The sequence below is a fragment of the Bactrocera oleae genome, chromosome 5 (genome assembly GCF_042242935.1).
Source record: "Bactrocera oleae isolate idBacOlea1 chromosome 5, idBacOlea1, whole genome shotgun sequence".
NCBI classification, from domain to species: domain Eukaryota; kingdom Metazoa; phylum Arthropoda; class Insecta; order Diptera; family Tephritidae; genus Bactrocera; species Bactrocera oleae.
Genome location: NC_091539.1, coordinates 65191229 through 65212682, shown reverse-complemented (window position 1 = coordinate 65212682; position 21454 = coordinate 65191229). Strand labels below are relative to the sequence as shown.

Sequence of the window (21454 nt, the reverse complement as noted above, 5' to 3'; positions counted from 1 at the left end):
CCAAACACTCATTAATTATAACTAATTATGGAGATCACACGAATATAAAAGGTTATAACAGCCGAGGAGAAAACTTTTTATTGATTGGCGTGTCAATTTAAATGGACCGTCTGGGTTATAGTTGAACAGATGATATTGCTGCTTTGAACTCTATTTATCATATCCAGAAATATTAAATATTTATTGAATAAGTCTAATGACAATATTTAGCCAAGTATTGGATGCAGTGAATTATTTTGGTGACTAACACCCCCTGCATCCAATCACAGTGATTTCCATGTTCCAATATTTATATTACAACTTATTTTACATTTGCAGTCATCACTCAAACCCTCGTTTATGTATATCTGGAATAAAAAACCGCTTATTCTTCTCTCATCTCAAGAAATAGGAGTGTCTGTACCAAGCACCCTATATATGCATATGAAATTATTATTATTGCTTTACTTATGAGTTTGGAATAATTTTTGGTCGTCGTTGTTAATAATTTCACTGAAGAGTTTTTTCGATTGAGCGAAAATATCTTGATTCAAGCTTACTCTTTTCTCACATACTAACAGCAAAAATAACTAATTGTGGACGTTGCACTAACATTAATTTACAACCGTTAATTATGCTCCTTCTAGCAACTGTGTACTGATCTGAAAAACAATCAGCTGTCAAAAAGAAATTTACAAAACATTGTATTGAAATTTTTGAAAATTGTAAAAAAATTTTAATTTATAGGTGTAAAAGCGGAAATGCAGAAAAGTTGAAGTAAAATGGTTGCTAGAGAAAATTACAAAGCCAGTTTTGATAAAGATTGTATAAAATTTTAGAATCTTCAGAATAAGTAATCGGTACAATTTTTGGTTTAATTTTGCAAAACATTACATAATAGCTGATATTGCAAGATAAATTAAAAAGTTTTAGATATAAAACAATCGTTTGAAAGGAAATAAATAAATGTGCGCATTTTATTTTGAGGATAGGTACTTATATTTTGTTTTGTTTTTGTTTCTTTTTTATTGTTATTATTTTTTTGTTTTCAATTTTGTAGTCTGTAAACGTTTGGTTGTTTTTATTATACTTTTTATTTAAATAACATTGATAATTTGGTTTTGTTACTTAAATGTTTAAAAATTTTATAAGGGATTGCATTAAGATTTGTATACCGTTAAAAGGTAATTTCTTGCTCGCAAATATTTTTTTGTTGATTTTTTTGTTTTCTTTTGGTTTTGCTATTTGTTGTTTTTATAATAATTGTTTATTACTTTTTGCATGACTTTTTAATGCTTTGCAATATGATTTGGATTGTTATTAAGTTGTTTTTGTTTAATTTTTTTTTACGATATACGTAATTAATATGTAACTTTTACAATAAAATTTAAAAATTTTAAAGATTTATCTAGAAATGAAGATGTGCTCTCTGCTACTTTGCAATTTTTGTTTTTTATTTATGGCGTTCTCGATTTTCTTTTTCTCACAATATATGTATTCCCTCACTCAAACTACATTTTTGTGTATAAGTTTTTTCCAATTTTTTTCGCAACATTCTCTGACGATTACAAACTTGTTCATAATAATTTCCTAATATGTATATTTGTTATATATGTATATGTATGTTATATTTTGATATTATGTGTTTGAATTTCTTGTTGCTTTACTATAGAGACTTTCGCAGCTGCTTTTCGCTATTAAAACGGAGTCAGTGCAATTGTTTTTCGCTTTGCTCTTTGCGATGTCTGTTATGAAAACAAATTTTTTTTTTAATGAAAATGTGTTTTGAGGCATTAAATAAGTTCAACATGTATTGAACAATTATGATCGAACTTCCTCTAGTATTTTCATCATAAGAAATTATTATTTTACATAACAAAAATATTGAGGTTAGATTTCGGAAAGGAAATATATACGAACTCTTTCATAATATTGTGTAGTTTTCAAGTATGAAACTTATACTTTCTAACAAATTAAAAAAGATTGTTTTAGTCAATTTCAGCTCTGTTCTCTCACTCCTGTCCACAAATTTTTTCTTTTAATTCTTCGAGCTGTAATCAATTTGCTTTTATTTCACTCTTCTATAATTTCAGTTTGTGCTATCATTATGAAAATTAATAATAAGTTCTCATGAGCAAATTTACGAAAAGTTCAAAAACTTATAATATTAAGAAAAAAAATTAAAAATTTTTAAGTAATCAAAATTTATTGCTGATCTTCACTGATCACAAACTGAATTTATAAAATCTGGTTACGTTAATTTAAAAAAAAAAAATTAGGTTTTCTCATGTTTAATAAAAAAGATTATGAAAATATCTGAATTATCTAAGGGGTAAGGTGTAGTCAGAATTTTCGAAAAGTCGATTTGGTTTGCACATTCTTTAAGTATAATATCTTAGAAATATTCACTGAGTATTTGAAGTAAGTGCGACAAATACTTTGTGAGTCATTCGATAATTAGTAAAGGGGTTTCGGCCGCTGTGGAACGTTTGAGAACAGGTAGCTAGCAGCAGCTGCAAGCGCTTGATAAATTGAGCGTAAAACTTCAAATGTGTTTTTCTCAAAACTATGTTTGTGAACTGTAAACATTTCTTGCCATATTACTTTATCAAACTTACGTTCAAAATTTGTGGGTATCATCAATCATTATACTAAGAGTTCAAAACTAATAAATCATCTAATTAAAAATATTTAATTAAATTCACAGTTATTTGTTTAACGATTTCTAAACATAATTAAAATACGAAAAACGATAACGATAACGATAATTTTTACTTGCGAATTACGTTTTTATGTCAGTACTTATGTGTCTTTATATGTCTACACAAATCAAATTCATTAAAAAAATAATAATAATAACAAAGTTGTGGGAAAATCAGACACCAATTTTGTTTGAAAACACAGTTTTGCAGCGCTTATATACCGAAAGTCTCTGGTTAATTTTGTGTATTCGTGCATTGAGTTTAAACTGTTTTATCTTTGCTGTACTTTGGGCGATATTTAAAGTTATATGTACGTATTTCTATAATGTAAAGTACTTCAAATTGCTATAAGTTTTATATTTATATATGTATAATAATTTTGAATTAATGAAAAAGTATGTATGCATGTACTTTGCTTTTATTAACTTAGCATTTGCTTTGCTGATTGCGTTGATACTAGTTTCAACATTTTTTCTCTGTTCTGCATATATATATTTTTTGTATTTTTGTTGTATTTAACTTATTCATTTATTATTTATTTAATTTTATTTATTTATTTAGCTTTAATCTTAATTGTAAATTCACATTTCAATTATAAGTAAATGTAATATTATTTAAGAAAAATTTCATTAAATTCTTTATAGTAGATAGTTACATTTCGCTTACATAGAAAGGAAATAATATAAAACCAAAAATGATAGTCTCTATTCATTGATTAACAATTAACTAAGTAATTTTTAATGCGATCTGCACACAATTGGTTAACAATCATTCTTTATTCATATTTTCATTTTATGCATAGTATTTGTAAATATTAATTTGTAGATCAATATAGATTACATGTAATCATTATAAAAATACCAAAATAAAAATTGCTAAGCTTTATGATTATTTCGAGATTCTTTTTCGGCTCGGTCTAAGTAATTGAGAGTTAGATAGATAGATAGAGAGAGAGTGTGAGAGTTAGGCAATATGCAGTTATACATGTATAGAGCGAAGTGAGTGCGGTTGGACAAACTTCTTATAACGAGAGCATACAGTGTTTCACTCCTCAAGCGCTAGAAAGTAGAAAATTTATATATATGTTTGTATCTTATAGATACTACATATACATATACTACGTATGTATGTATGTATATAATCATTGTTAGCAACAGCATCCCTGCCAGTTGAACAGGGGTATACACATACTATTTTTTTTAACTACATGTTAACTAAAATATATATATTTTTTTACAATAAATCGCTTTACAAATACGTTTTTTTTCTTCTAATTGTTAGGCATTTTTGGAAAATGCATATATGACTTAGATAAAATATATATGTATATGTAGGACCGAGCGAACAGAACGAATAAAGGCAGCAATTACATATGTATGTATGACTACAACGAAGATGGCACGTATAAGACCACAAAACGATCACCAGATGAGTGTGCACGGCGCCATCAATGCGTGAAGCTCGCTCCACACATGCCCCCCTACACGACACAAAGCCATGTTAATGTCTATATGTGTGGACGGGTGTGTATGCACTTGAACTGCTTGTATTATATACTAACGGTAAATACAAAATATTACCGTTTTAGCACGGATCACCAATGCAGTAGGGCATCGCCGATGCATGCGTTTCCAGTTTCAGTTACATTGAATAAAATAGCGTACGACCGTGCATCGAAAGTAGGACGAGATGAAATAACAACAACGAGATATTTATTAAATTTTCTATGAAATTCTTTCATTTCCTTCCTTTTTTCTGCTTTTGTTTTCATTTATGTATATTTAATTTAATAATGTTTACTTTTCTTCTTCTTCTGCTTCTGTTATACTTTTGACACAACTCCACGATGCATTCAATTTGTATTTTGATATTTCATACCTAAACTTTTGAATTGTTTATTAACTTAAGAGTTACGCTCACTTCACCGCCTTTTCAAATATTTACGCCACTGACTGGTGGCTTGACCACTCGTTTACTCGTATATGTATTACCCGTAGTACAACAAACACAATGTTATTATGAAACGTAACGTTGCAATCGGCCGCTTAGGCTAAATACAGACATACATGGTTACTAAAACACTATGGACTTAGAATTATCCATTGATTGCATTCGCATTGGCGTTGGCATTGGCATTCGCCGCTGCTGCAGCGGCAGCCGACAACGACTTTTGTCCCTCCTCAGCGGGCGATGGCGTCGAGTCGCGTCGCGGCGGCATGCGCTCGTTCACAGCATCCAGACCCTTCGCTTCGGCAAATGAAGTGATCTTGTGATTGGGCGAGAAGCCTTGCATCGCATTCTTCAACGACTGCTTGCCACCAGATAGTGCGCCCAAAGGTAGTGCACCAGTTGGTGTGAGTCCCTTCAATTGCAGTACAGATTCAGATTCTTCACGTAACACTGAGAATACACGCGCCATTTTACCGATCGCACGTATTTTATTTCGTATGACTTCCTTGCGTAACGCCGCTTCATCATCGGAGCACGGCTCTTCACTTTCCTCGGTCATGAGTTCATCGTCCGAGCAAATATTCAATACATTCACCAGCATCTCGGTAACTTTCTCGCCCACGAACGGCAACGACCAAGTGAATACGTCCATGAAATTGGGAAGCCAGTAAGGATGTGGAGAACAGTTGAACTGTCTGATGTTCATTACATTATTTTCATATTTCAACACCGCCGCTTTGTTGTTGTATACATCTAAATAATTCGGTGCCGAGAAGATAGTAATTAGCGATGGGAACCCAGTGGTTTGACTTTTGCGATACATGCGATAGCCGGCGTCCTGCGCCTCGTGTGCACGTATAATCGATAAAAGATTGTTATTTTGCAAAAAGTCACAGCATGCTGCATAACTATAGAAATACGAACAGCCGCGCACCGAGTTGTGCGTGTAGAAGTCGGAATTTTTCTCATTTCCAAAATCCTCTAAGGGATCTGACCATAATAAATCGCACATAGGTCCGAATGCTGGTGGCTCCTTAAATCTATCCAAACGACGTATATCTTCCAGTTCGTGTATTTCCGGTGACAAACCACCATGGACACACAGAAATTGTTGATTCATTAGTGCCGCTAGCGGCAAACAATCGAAAGCATCCATGCACGCATCATAAACACGTTCCGAGTATTTGATCTTACACTCTTGTTTGAAAGTGAAATACTCTGTTAAATGTCGGCATTCGTGATTGCCACGCAGTAAGAATAATGTATTTGGGTATGTGATTTTCAATGACCACAAATACAAAACACACTCAATACTAAAGTAACCTCGATCCACATAATCGCCCAGGAAGAGATACTTGGTAGAGGCGGGTGAACCACCGATTTCGAACAACTTCATTAAATCATAGAATTGACCATGTATATCGCCACACACTGTTACCGGTGCCTCGATATCGATCATGGTCTTTTCTTGCCGCAACAAAGCAGCGCCCTCTTGGATGATACGCAAAGCTGCGGCATCCTCGATGCGTCCCTCGAGTATAAAGTGTTGTTTAAGTACGTCATGTTGTGGCTTACCGGTGCGTGCATCAAATACATCGGCCACAGTTAGTTTGCGACTCGGCGGAAAGGGTACACTGGCAATCACGCGCTCTTTAGTCGAGAGACCTGTCTTTTTGGTGGGGCTTTGTTGTGATGGCGTGTCTGAGTTCGCACCACCGGCGCCATTGCCAGCTGACCCATTGCCGCCGGCCACTTTGTCGTGTATGTTATTGTTGGTGGTGGTTGTGCCTGCAGAGTTGGCTGCATTTGATTGCTGTTTACCATTCTGTTGCGCCACCGGCTGATTGCCCGTGTGCTGTGTAACCGAAGACATGTTTGTTGGTTCTATTTAAATTTGCTTTGGTTATACGCTGTGATTTGTTGAGCGATTTGCCAGAAACTGTCTGCGGTGCGGCTACTTTTGGCCGTCGCTAGCAGTGGTAATGCACAATCTGCCTGCAAGTACAACAATTTACATATTGTTAGTTTTTATATTTCTGCCTGCACACTAAAGTAGTATTAAAAAAAAATATTTAAAAAAATCTAAAATTTACAAAAAATTGTACATAAAATCGTTTCAGACAAATTAAATTAAATAATTGTATTTTAGAAGCATAGCCGTATGCAGTGGCTCAGCCAAAAAGGTATTGATGAAATGGGGTATGAATGCCCCCCATTAAGGATATCGAGTTTATGGATGTGTTTAATTATCATATAATATATTATAAGTATTTGAGTTAATAAATGTATGCTTTGCACTCATTGCATTGCAGGGCCTTTTTATTATGCGCCTCCTCTCTGAAATCCCGGCTGTGCCTTTGCTCATACAAGATATGCTTGTGTGCATTACATACTTTGAACAATAAAGCTCTGTTTCAACGGCACCCATAATCTCAACACCAAGGGTATAATTTTAACATTCGCCGTATGAGTATGAGTATTTTGCAATTTAATAAAACCATTTACATGCATACTTTTTTTTAGTTTTTTGTTTAATTTCGATTTAAAAACAATTTACAGATAAGGTTAAGTGCATTTGTGGTTAATGAATAGTTCGCAACATATGAACTTTTGCAATCACAGCGGCTACATTTTTCTACAGTTCGCATTTGTGGTCGTAATGTTGTGGCAAAAGCTTTCACTAAACTTGAATCTACTTTGGTATATAATGTGAATGGTTCGTCTTGAAATGCGCTGAATAATGCTTTTAAAAGAAATTATGAATTCAAGAAAAAATATATGTATTCTTCAGAAATAAAAACATTTACATTTATGCCAACGATCATTGCCACTAAACATATAATATGTTTTTTAAGATCATGATATAATTGACGTTTACGTAAATTCGTCTTAAATTTTTCCGGTTCTTAAAAGAGTTTCCAAAATGTCTAAACCGTACCACGCCTTCTTCTCATACACCAGCGCGATTTTGGTTTCCATTAGCTTATTTGGCTTTGCCTTCTTCCGGTTGAACTTGCTTTATATATAGCGGACAATGAATGACGGTACCAAAAATGGATAACGACAGGTCCGTAGCTATCATTAGCCTCTTATAACGATGAGGAATAATGGTGAATCGTGATCTTGGATCGTGGTCGAGCGAAGTTAGCCGGCGCTAACGGTGGCCAAGTCAGAATTGACTGTCAGGAGTGGCTGGCTGAGTGTTTGGTGGGATTGGCAGGGAATCATCTACCATTAGCAGCTACCCTACGGCGAAACTCTTAATTCGTACCTGTATTGTCAACAATTGGAATATCTGAAGTAAGCAAACGTTCAGAAACGACTAGCTTTGGCTCGCCAGAAGCTCTCTACTCTATAGTTTGGATCTAGCATCAAGTGATTAGTATCTGTGGCTTTATATGGCGAAAAATTCGCCACAAAAGAAGCTTCTGAAACTCAACTGTCCCGGTTTTTTGCCGATAGGGGTAGGATTTCTATGCGTGTGTCATTATGAAATAACTTTCAAAATGGCAACAAGTTATCGAACAAACTAATTATGCTACTATGCTAAAAACCCTTTTTACTGGACTAATATTAATAATTTCATCTAACATCGGTTTTACGGGCCTCTGTCTTTCGGATTGCGCAACTAATAATCGGTGTTTTCATAATAAAACCAGCATGGATGCTGGCCACGACGGTTTTGCATTTTAAAGCAGATGAGCTTGCCGGAAAAGGCACTTCAGTTTCATTATGAGCAAAATGGGAACAAATCGGAGTTCCTCTGCCTTCCTTTGATCTTCTTGATTTGCTACTGGATCGTTGAGCCTCACTTGAGCTTGGCAACAAGCTATCATTTCCACAGTATCATTTTAATCATAATCAGCATCCATGCGAATATGTTAAAAGTCTTGCCGGGCGGCAGTGATTGAAGTTGCTAAGAAGAAGACGAGGTGTACTCATTCTATAATGTCCTTCTTGATTATCTCGTCTTTGCGAGATCTTCTAGGCTTAAAAACTTTGGATTTCGCAATTTAACCCACCCAGGTTAGCTAACGTGTATAGAAATAAAACTCTTAAACAGATTAGTAAAGTGTTCAAGGCGTTTATAGATATACTAGAAACAACTATTTTAGTTTTTTAATTTCACAGAGTAGGAAAGGTTGGAGAGCCTATAAAGTATATACTTGAATATAAATGATCAGCGTGACGAGCTGAGTCGATTTAGCCATTAAGCTGTCCTGTATATATGTTACGTGAACTAGTCCCTCAGTTTTTGAGATAATGTTCTGATAATTTGCACACGTTCTTTTCGCTTCAAGAAGCTGCTCATTCGTCGGAACCGCCGGCGTCAAACTACTACTTATTAAGTTAATTAAATTGCCAGCACTGCGTAATATTTGGACGAATTAAAAAGTGTCAGGTGTTTTATTGCAATATGACAAAGGATGTCGCAATGTCAGCCCCAGTTCTCGGTGATCATTTGTAGTGAATTTCGACGGCGCGCACAACAAATGATAGGTAAAGCAAGCTGCCCTTGTGTCTTCCTGCCAAAGTTGTTTGCGGCTCATATCCCTTATTAATTCAAATTATTCATTTTAAAAACAGCATTTGCAAATATTGCTTTGTTTGATAAATGCACCATCAATTAGGCGACGCTGTGTGCACTGGCGTTGCAAAGCAAACATATTTGCGATATTTCTCATTAAGTGGTCGCTTATGCATTGCGACGCTGACAATCGGCATATTTACAATGGCAATGCGGTGTCATAGGCGATTGCATTTTAATCCCGCAAATCCTCTTTAAATTTCGCACACACACACAACCTAACGGTGGGGATAGGGAGAGGGAGAGATGAAGTGAGGTGAAATGCAGCAATGCATATTCATTTGCACAAGCCCAAGTAAATTATTTCAATTAATTTAGAACGTAATGAGAGAACGATTTGCTAAAGCACACTTTTACACACACACACATGCATATATATGTATATATGAGCGCATGCATGCAGATGCACGAAGGCAAGCGCACACTTGTTGGCAAATAATATGCACTGCCTACCAAAGTATACAAACTGCTATATACTAATGGACTTACATATATGTGTATGTATGCATGTGTGTGTTATTGCTTGTTCGTGTATGTGTGTGTGAATGTATGTATGCAAATGTGTTTCTTTTAAACAAATGTGTATTTGGCACTGTTAGCGTTTGCACCCGCATTTAGCGTGTATGTCTATGCACATATGAAATGTAGGTGAGTGTGTGCGTTTGTGTACATATTACTTATACGACATGTGGCCCGCAGCTGAGCAGAAACTTCCATTGTTCAATATCTCGCAAAACAATTGTGACTTTGTTCTTCGTGTTTTTCATTTTTCATTTTTTTTTTTTTTGTATTTTAACATATAATTTTAAAATAATTTATTTTACAGTTAGTTTTTGGTGGTGTGTTTTTGTCGGCGACATACCTGTGTGCCGTAAAGCCTAACAAACGTTGCCGCAACGACTTTCATATACACATACAAATCTGCATATGATTACCTTGTATTTTCATATATACACTTTGCTAACTTTTCTAGGCCTTTGGTCAAGCTTGTCATCCGACATTCGTTCCGCGCGTGTTGAATTTACACCCCAAATTATTTGTTAAGTCAGTTCTGTATGACAAGCAAGATTTTTATGATCATATTTCAGTATGATTATGCCCGTTCAGGTGTGTCGGATATTTTTTTATAATTTTTAATATTGTTGCCGTTGGGTTTTCAACTCAAATCGTAACGTTTGGTAGTCACGCTCTCGGTTACGTTGCATATACCTACATATGTGTGGTCTTCATAAACCCAAAAGCTACTAAATTCATAAATTGTACATATATGTATATATAGTAAACATATGTATATATGTCTGTATGACATAGTTAAAATATATATAGTTTAAAAATAATTTAATTAAATGTCAGACGTTATGCTTCCTACCGCCAACCAAATAAAGTGTTAAATTTTTTTACGTTTTCTTATTTTCTCGAAATTTGTTGTATTTTGTACTTAGCGAAGAAGAAATTGTAAATCTTTGAAATTATACAAATATTTTTCAATAAAAATATGGTTATTATAATAAAAAAAAATTTTTCCATTTGTCATTTTTATCGTCTATGTGAAAGAGCAACCAACTTGAAGTCGTAAAGCGCTGTCAAAAATGAAAAAAAAAATTATATAATTTTTATACAATTTCGGCAATTGCCCTCTAAAGTTATTATATATTATACCATATGTACATATATATGTACTACGCATCGAATTCACATTTCTCTTCAACAATTATTATTAATTGATTCATTTTACAATAATTTCTCAAATTTACTCCTTTCAAAAATGTGCTTGAACATGAAATTCCGTTATTTGCCTTCGAAATAAGTGACTTAAAGAAATCAATTAGAATGCAATGTCTCGAATATGAATTGATTGTTAATTTATGTGTAAACACGAATGTATGTACATACATATATATAAATTAACACAAATGCTTTTATGTATGTGTGAAGTGACTTCAATAAAATCTGAACAGAAGTTAAACAATTCATTTATCATCTTAATAGTTTGATGATTTTAATTTTTTGCACGCGCATACTTATTCCTCATGTACAGTAGTGAGCAGCAGTTTATTCCATCTCTCTTTGTTACATTCTGATTAATGGTTTGGGTATGAAGCGTGTCAAAGATAGACTCGTACCAAAAGACTTGAATATTTTGGAAAAAGTACGTTGAGTAGAAATCACAAAAGATATGCTTGACAACGTAGCTGAGTATCCTACATATATCAAACGCATTATTCGTTGGGACGAGAAATTGGTTTATAAATATGTAGTCCAAACTGTCCAGCTAACTAGTGAATGGCGCTCCAAAAATGAGCTGAAACCGAAAAAACAAAAATTCGTTGAAGGCCATGCCTGCCGAGACTTACAACAATGTCTGAAAAATTGGATTAAGCGTTGGTAAGCTTGTGTTGGCGCAGGAGCCTGTTTTGCAAGTGATAATACGTGAAAATGCAGTTTTATTTTTGGTCAATCCGCGTCATATTTGATCATATCGTATAATAAAGAGATTAACATTTTTTGTAGACGTGAAACTATAAGATAAATTTTCAATCAGTTGTGCCTTTTTATATAACGGACTTCCTGAAATCACCTAAAGCAGATTTTTCAAGAATGATGTGTATAGAAATATTACTAACGCAGAGCAAGGCTTTGTTTACAAATACTAGGGGAGTTTGACAGTTCGGTTTTAAATTTGAAAGAAACCCGCATCAATATGGCGAAATTCGATATCATTATTAACATACACGAGGTTTCACGAGGACTTTTGTTGCCCAAACTCGTAGTTTGTAGGCGTGAGGGCGACGAGAAAATGAGCAACAAAAATATTCAAATGTGAACGATTATAGAAATTTTCCAAATTTTCTAGCGACAATTCTCTTGAGGTCTAAAAACAAAAAAAAAGTGATTAAAAGCCAGATGCGTACAAATATGGTGTGTGCTTAAGAATTCTAAACCGGTTTTTTTCATTTTCGTCATCATTTTCATTGAGTTCGCTTAGGTGAGCTTTACATAGAAATTCTCCTCATTTGACCTTTCGTCATCATTAGCTCATGAAAAGTCGAATTATCTAAATACCAACATTTTCGACAGTTGACCGACAACTATGAACTTTGACTCGCAAACCGAACGAAAATTTTTTTATCCAGATTGGCTATTTCTACAAGTATGAGCGTGGCATGATTGTGTTGGCTCATAAGGAGGCTAGTTTGAAGGCGATAATAAAGATTTGAAATAAAATACATGAAAATGTTCATTTTTTTGTCAGTCCGGTTCAAAATTGATCATATTTTGAAGGTTATGTTTTATTACGAAACGTATAAATTCAATTATAGTGGCTATCACTCATAGAAACGATACGAACGTTCAGCCTTTCAGTTGAATTTTTAATGATAGCTAATTGAATACTTATTAAATATTTATATATATGTATGTCTATTAGAGCACAATAAAAAAAGAGATTTCAAAATGAAAAGTAGAAATAATAACACAAATAAATACTTCATGGAATTGCTCACATCAACGGAACCATTAAGTTGAGACGAAGTACATGTAATATAATTTCAAAAATAAAACATATATGTATATATATATGTATTTATACATTTACATACATATGTTATGTATATGTAATTTTTATTTCATTCGCATGTGTTACTGATTTTAATTACTTCTCATCAAATTAAAATTAATGAAATTCTATTTTATTGTTATTTTTATTTCACGCAGTTGTATAAAACTACTTTGGCATGAAATTGGAATAAATATACGAAAGGCAATCAGTACTTTCCACTTGTAAACATAGATAAGCAATACTAGATTTTAGACCGAACTTGCGAAAAATTCAGCGAAACTAAATAAATGTGTCTATGAATAATTTTACGCCGAAAGACTAAGATGCGAAAGCTTACCAATAACTAAAATTAAATCATGCTACTCATACATATGAAATAAAGTTTTTGTTTACCATTTCCACTGAAATATGATTTCAACAAGTTGCCACATGTTTGACAGATGGTATTATATTTTGAGCTGACACATGTTCGCCGTGTGGTATGAGTAACTTTCACAACACACATGTGTCAGCAGAGTCACAGATTTAAAATAATAACGATCGTCGAATGAATAAAGCACGGCAACGAAATATGTGACAGTAAAAACTCCAATTACATATTAAAATAAACTGGACAGACGGAAACCAGTATACTCAGTATTTTAGGTCTAGCGAAAGATATAATATATGTAATTCCAATCATTTTCCGTACCAAATGTCTTTATGTACTTGGTACAATATTTTTACATAACTTTATTCAGTTATATCATACAAGTATACCTAAGGATATATTTATATTTAGATATATTATATATCAAAGAATATATTATATATGAGGAAAAAGTAATTGGAAGGCCATAATTCGTCACATCCGTTATATTTGGACTAAAATAAAGTTTTCTCCCGTTATGTTACCAACTCAGATTGTTCAAAGCAAAATATCGATATTTGTTTTATTAACCCTTATATTTAATATAAATTATTTTTTAGTATAAATTTTAACCGGAAATTTGAAGATCCTAATATTTAATATACGGGTGCTAGGTTATTGCCTACACCGATTTCGATTTCACCATATTTGGAAAAAAGTTTCTACAGGTCAGGTTCACTATTTGTTTGTTGGCTTTCACTATCTTTGCTTCAGCTTTCTTTTGAAGAGTTATTTAAACTGATGGGTTCGAAAATTGCCCTCTATGAAAAGTAGGCGTGATTTTTGTGCGTATTACACATTGTCTCGACCGACAAAGTCAAACTCTATCAAAAAGGTCTTTCGAAATAGTTGTTCCCTCCACCAGAAAGAGCAAAATTTTTGAGCTTTTTTTAATTATCATTATATTGAGGTTTCACTGTACAAAAGTTGTGTACCCAGACATAAAACATAACAGATGGCAATAGCTGCAACGAACTCTGAAGAAGTTTTAGCAATAAAGTTTTTTTTCGGCCTGCATTCCAGCATTTGAACACTTTTATTTTATCTGAGCACGAGTGTAAAGTAGGCAAATAAGGTTTATAAATACTCGTACATGCGCGTGTTTGCACAATTAATTTGCACCTACATTTGTGCACACACATACACAGCTACGGCTTCGCGACTACAATGCAAACGATCTTCAATTGCACACACGAACATGACAGCAAAGGTACATAGCACATATATACATACATATATACACATATGAGCATACTCCTTTTCGCGCAGCACCATCTCATAAGCATGTTATGTCGCATAAAAGTTCAGCCGTTTGTAAACTACAAATTCTTGAGGTATGTATTTATTTATATACGCAAATATGTAAACATACAACACATAGATATGTATATACCTACAAGTATAAACTTTAATTACTCGAACACATGTAAGGAAATACACAATTATCTACAAGACACCGCTATACGGTATTCACTGTGAGTGAGTGTGTGTGTGTGGGTGCGTGTATGCCAACTTATTGTTTAGCTGTCGTACAAACACCTGCAATTTTCTTTTATTTTCATCGCTGCTTTATTATTATTTTGGCGAGTACATCGCGTATTGGTCAGCAGTTTGGCATTTCCTTCGCTTTCGTCCATCTGTGACTGATCGTATACATACATATGTAGTATATATTATATACAACGGGCTTATTAAAGTGATCACATAACAGTACGAAATTCTCATATGAGCTTATTTTATGCGTGTGTTTGTGTGTGTGGAAACGTCAAACTGAAATAAGCTAATCCTGTACTTTCAAAAAAAAAATTAAATTACCAAATAGAACTGATGACAAAGTTGGTTGACATAATATTTACCTAACAATCGGCTTTTCAAAAAAATAATCGATAATCAGCAATCGACTATTGTATATAATAAAATAATAATGCTTAATGTAAAGGTTACACCAAATAAAGGTCAAGGCACATTGAACAGGTTGCTGCCAAGAGAATAAAAACAAAAAAAACGAAATTTTTTTTCTGGTCTCTATAGTGTAAAACTAATATTTGAACCCATTAAAATATTTTAAAAAAATTAAAACGTCAATCCCTATTTCAAGATCTCAGTGTCTTTTTGGACTACCAATAAAGCCAGATAATGGAACTATAAGGTTTGATAAGTGAAATTGATAGCTCTGTCACGAAAATTTTTGTATCAGGTCATCTCTATTTGCGTGCTAAAGAATATATAGAATATATGTATAGAAATAGAGATTTCAGCAGTTTCCTTCTGTTTTTCTTTTAAAGTGCATTTTGACAGTAAATATATATACATATGTGTTCGGGACGTCATGAACAAAAGCAGAGCAAATCTTTGTTATGTTTCAGCACATTACAAGTATGTTGACTATGCTAGAATATGAAAACAGAAAAATCGTGTAATAATCGATACTACATTAAATATAATATAAGAGTTTTGTTATAAACTACTGCAAGTACGAGAGATATCGTAACGAATAATGATGAAATCGCACATTTCCGTTTAACGAATCAATTTATACGCCTTAGATTAAAAATTGTGCTATCAACGGCGTTGTCGACGACCTTGACCTAAAAGTCTCTCAAACCTTTACCAACCTTATAATAACCAAATTTTATATAACCAAAATTTGGCTTATGACCTCACTCCTTGTATCCTAGTTGGTAGTTTACATTTTTTTTGGCGAACTTCTAAGTCTATTTTACGAGGAGAAATTTTTGAAATTTTAAAAAACCTTTAAGGGGTTTGATCCACTTTGAAGTCAGAAAATTTTTGTTTTTGTTTTTTGAAGAGGCATTTTGTTTAATAAACATAATGTACATTTATAGAATTTAATGTTGTAATTTCATAATCAGCGATTTATTTTAAATAATTTTGTTTTCCCTTGATCCCGAAGCCGATCTCAAGGAGGACCTCCGAAAAAAGTTGTCTGACAGCGAGGAAGATTTTTCTGCTTAAATTTTCTCAAATACAAAAACAAAAAAAACGTAATATTAGTAAAGAGCAGGCAATGATCGAAGGATTGATCAAAATTTTGATTTTTTACAAAATGGAGGCTTCGCAAAAAAGCAGTGGTTTCTTGTGTAACAACTTCGGAGTGGCTTAAAAATCGAAATTACTATTAAAAATTGTATTGCTGCGACAATAACCTGACAATTTATTGAAGAAGATTGTGGGAAAATTTCAAGTTGAACGGTACAGCCGTTTCGGAAAAAAATTTTTAACCGACACTGAAAACCGCATTTCGAAAAAAATGCGCTAAAGGTTTTAGGAGCCGGCTACACTAAGTTAACAAATTCTTACAAATACGCTCAAATCTCTGAAACTATTTGCCTGATCAATTTCAAATTATCGGCGAATATTTTCAAAAGTACATACATATGTATGTACATGCGTTATTTTTATATGAAAAAACGTTAAATTTTTTGAAAATCATGAAAGTAATTATTACTTGAATTATAATTACATTACTTTTTAGTATATGAAACTTAAAATTAAATAACAATCTTCAAATAAAAATTACGCTTAATTATTTCTGGTATTTTTTAAAAATTATGTCTCTAAAGAAAAAAATAACAACAACTACCAAAGTCTATTTTGGTACCAATCTACCATTTGGATATGTAGGTGACCGAAAGCACATCTCTCTAATTACTTCACAGTCCGTTTTGTTTAAGCGAAAAACTTTTACAGTTGCACAGTTTCGGCTTGTTGCTGCCACCGCTGCTCTGCTCTGTGCTGCAGTGCAAATAAAGGAAAAGTGAAAAAAAAACACGAATAACGCAAACTTGCAAACACTTGCGGGTTGACAGGTGTGGCAACAAAAAGGTGGCGAGCATTGTGCCAGGAAAAACAAACGCGTACGCATGGGAGACTTAGCGTTCGGTCGCCAGCAGGTAGTAGGTAGGCAGGCTAGCTGGCAGGCAGACACTTTGTCTAATTTTATCGTTTTTGAAGTAAAGTGTTGCTCTACTGTTGCACGATGACATGCAAGCACACACACACACATTTGCATAGATAGCCACACACATACATATCTATATATGTATGCATTTATGTTTGTTACATGCTTCATTGTGTACTCTCGCTTGCATGTACATATGTATGTGTGTGTGGTATGTACATCATCCGCTGCTATTTGTATGCATAGAAAGTATATTATATTCCTTGTGCCTATACTAATGCGAATATAGTAAGCTACTTGTTTGGCTGTGCTCATTCGTACTAACGCTGACACGTTAGTGGGAAGTTGGGTGGCCATCGTTCTGTGTGCTGCCGACACTGTGGCGAAATATCTGGTACACACAACATATATGTATATAAGTGTGTGTGCTCACTTGCATATAGTGTCACGGTGGTTGTTGTTATGTGCGCGCGTACTGTTTCATACTTATTTAAAAAACAAAAATAATAACAAAAGCTGTTGGCGCGTTGTAAGACAATTCGAAATGAGACAACAGCGTCAACGCGCAGCGGGTAAACGTACCAGCGGCACTGTAAATTTTAATTTTTTTAGTTTTAAACAAAAACTTGCTGATTAGAACAGCTGTAGATAAAAAGTTTTACCCAACAATTTTCCAATACGACCCATGTGTACAACTCTTCATATATTCTACATATTTGCGCATGCACACGCAAGGTCACACCAATAAAACTATTTTGTCAGCTTTAACGCTGGTTATTTTGTTTTATTCAAAGGAATAAGCCAAATTTGCAGAACTTTGTCAAAATTGTTTCGAATTTTGATATTTGCTAACTAATTATTTCAAGTATTTTAACGTGTTATCAAATTTCTGCACTTTTTGGCTTTTTGCCTGTTGCTTATTTATGCAAAAATCAATACTAAACGTACTTATGAAAATCTAAAGGCAAAATAGTGTCTAAACGCTCTATTTGCGATTCATCTGCGCTGAGCACGTTAATTTTCATATATATTTTTAAACTAACTTGAAGATTGTTTGCGATAAAAATATCAGATAACGCTATTTGTTGTGCGAATTAAGCTAATTATATTTAACTAAACAAATAAATTTGCTTTGCTTTTTATTTTAATTTTTTTTGTATTTTTGTTATTTACCTGCATGTGATTTTAGAAAATAAATATGTGCGGTAAATATTAGAGGTATTCGGTAGTTTTTTACATACATTTTGTTTTTGTAAAATTAACAGATTTTCGTTCTACCGTGTAACGAAGTATCAGTGTGACCAACTTGATACTTTTTTCGTTACTTTTAACATTAAATCAGCTGTTTGTTTTGCGTCGTAACCTAAATAGTTCATTTGATTCGTGGCGAAAAAATACATATGCTACAAAATTATTTTAGACAAATTTTTTAAAAATAAATATTCAATAATATTGAACCAACTGTTTTGAAACAAAATTTACCACACTGCTGAGATAGACAACTAAAGAATTACCAGATTAACATGTCCTATTGTGTTTATCTGTTTGAAAAAATTTTAATTATGTAAATTTGGTAAAAAAAATAAGAAAAACGTGAACTTCGGCTTACGGAAACAATAATACCCTTTACAGGTACAATAGCTCAAAAAATTAGGGAATACTTGTAGTGCACATATATACAGGCAGACGGATGTGGCTAAATCGACTCAGCTCGACACACTGATCATTTATATATATGTATATATTTGATAGGTTCTCCAACGTTTTCATCTGCTTTCAGAATATAATAAATACACAAATTATCCCCATGTATCTCAAATAAAAACTTTTTCTGAAAATATGGTATATATGTAAATAGACAAAAGTGCGTGTGTACCACACTACTCAGTATTTTGACAAAATGTTTACGTATTAGCGTTGAAATGTTAATGAATAATATTAAAAAATAAAAAAAAAACACCAGAAATCCACACGTTTTTAGAGTTTAATAGGAATACACGCACTTATGCCAAGCTAATTTGATAAACTGGTTTCGGTGTTTCATAAATGTTTATCAGTGCGCAGCATAATTATCAAACTTGTTGATTTCGAAAGCGTAAATTTTATTCAAAACACATATGTATATACATTTATGTATGTAAATGTGTTTTGAAAATTCGTGTGGATATTTATTTGATATCATAGCGACTTGAGAGCTGCCGATAAGCGTTTCTATACACACACATACATATTTACGTCAGACCTTAGCAAATAACTGCGATATTTGCATAGCTGTTGCTGCTTTCAATACTATTTATAGCTATGTAGATATGTATATGCATACATATACACACTTTTTACCTGGAAGCAGCGCGTATGTCGGAATGTGGCGTTGTAAAGCATTTGAATTTAAAAAAGCACGTTACTTCTGTTCTTTAAATGCAAAATTACTATATAGCGCCATTAATTTGAGCCAAACCGTGTTTGGTTTTCTAATGTTCCTGCTATTTTTAGCGTGTTGTAGTAGCAGCAACAGCGTCGGCCACAACGCAGCAAAGTTGAAACAAATTCTCATTTGTTATCGTTTTTTGTTGTATTTTTCTTGTATTTTGTTTAAAAAAATTTCACAAGTATTTAGTGTAGTTTTCTAATTTTACTTTATTATATTTTTATTTTTGGTGGTTTTGTTAATTTCTTCAATTATTTTACGATACGCTTTGCTTATTCTGTTCGCTAATGCCTACAACAGCAGCAGCACATTTGTATTCATGCCAAATTCTCAGCACAGTTACTCGTAACATACTCGCATATGTAGTGCCATACATTTAGAAAATAAGTATGTGCGTTTGTGTATGTGTGCGCAATAAATGTATATCTACATATTTTTTTGTATTAAAGTAGGTACTTGGGGCCATAAAAGTATTACTTCACCGACATTTTTCGCACAACTTTCGTTTACTTTGGGTGGCAGCCACTTTTTCAACGCCACAATAAACTCAGGCACGAGTACATATCTGTATGTATGCATATAGGTGCTTAACAGAAATATTTGTAATTAAAATTTTATATCTCACACACACATACTTTTACATATGAACATGAAAAAGTCTATGGAAAATCATTTGTGCAGCAGTAATAATAGTGTATTTGACAACGCGCAGCCGAAACGCACACATTTCTGACATTTTTTTTTCCAACACCAGTGCCCTGTTTTCCATTATGTTGCTACAATGTAGCCTTAAAACATTATTACCTGTTACCTGCTTGTATTGCCTTACTTTCATTTCAATATCGGTACTATGTAGTACCTATGCGGTCAGCCCAGACATTTTTTGCTTCTTGCTTCATTTTTCTTCTATGAAACGTTGTTCGTGCTTGTACTCGTAAACAATAACAAGCACTGCAATAAGTAGCAAAAGAAAAAAAAACAAAAACAACACAAGAATATGAAAAGCAAATATAAAAGCAACGGTAATTTGTGCGCATATCGCCATACACCAATATGTACTTCTTCTCCCACTCGCAATATTAACAACCACATCCAGGTCACTGCATTGCGCGAGTAAAATTTTAATCCTTGCGCTCACTGGGTATGCGCACACAAAATTGGGAAGCATTGAAAAATTCCTGACTGACTAACTCTGCTTTTAACGACCCACCTAGCGCAGCTTATGGGATGTTCTCCTACTTACAGACGCATAAACATATTTACGTGTGCATGTATGCATGTGTGTATATGTGAGCTACCACGCAACCCATATTTCATTCGGCAACCACCAAGCAACCGTTGGTTAGCATTCAGTCGCAGTCGCTACACACCAGTCAACCACCCTACTAAAGGGGGCGGGGGCGGTAATTTTCGAAAATGTCCCTTCACACCACCACAGTTAAGTAAAGGAAAAACTAATCTCCTTTCCTAATAGGTAACTTTTGTGTGCTTCTTCTCGTTCACCGTTGCGTTTTTCGAACTTCAACTTTCTGCTAATTTTTCTGGAGCCTGGTGATAAATTTTCATTGCATTTCCTGCAAAATTCAATTCACCAATACACACTTGACCAACTTAATGTACTCACATTCAACACTGTTAGTTGATTTTATTTAGTTCTTGTTAATTTCCAATTAGAATTGCACAAAACAAAAAACTATCAATTTCACTGCGACCAAAAATTTTCCCCGTCCGCGACAAAATGATGTGAAAGAAAAACTAATATTTTTCGTTCTCTGCTAATACATGACTAGCTCTCCTCGGTGCTGCCAAGTTGATTTTACAACGAAAGGCCACTCAAGATGTCGCTCTCCTTTCGCTGTGTAACGCATGTCAGGTGTCGCCACTGTGGGTGTTGCTGTCTTGACTTGACAAGCGAAG

General features: G+C 33.7%; 1 protein-coding gene across 1 annotated transcript; it reads right to left on the bottom strand.

The window, feature by feature from the left end:
- Positions 1 to 926: 926 nt before the first annotated feature.
- CanA-14F (Calcineurin A at 14F) lies at positions 927 to 21317 on the bottom strand. The gene is made up of 2 exons (XM_036368946.2): positions 21162 to 21317; positions 927 to 6626 (listed from the first exon to the last, which is right to left on the bottom strand). Exon 2 carries the CDS (start codon positions 6502 to 6504, stop codon positions 4777 to 4779), a length of 1728 nt encoding a protein of 575 aa, XP_036224839.2. The 5' UTR covers positions 6505 to 6626; positions 21162 to 21317; the 3' UTR covers positions 927 to 4776.
- Between the last annotated feature and the right edge of the window lie 137 nt (positions 21318 to 21454).

Bases quoted from the DNA above. Each gene is read 5' to 3' on its own strand.
- CanA-14F (XM_036368946.2), bottom strand. From the start codon at position 6,504: ATGTCTTCGGTTACACAGCACACGGGCAATCAGCCGGTGGCGCAACAG.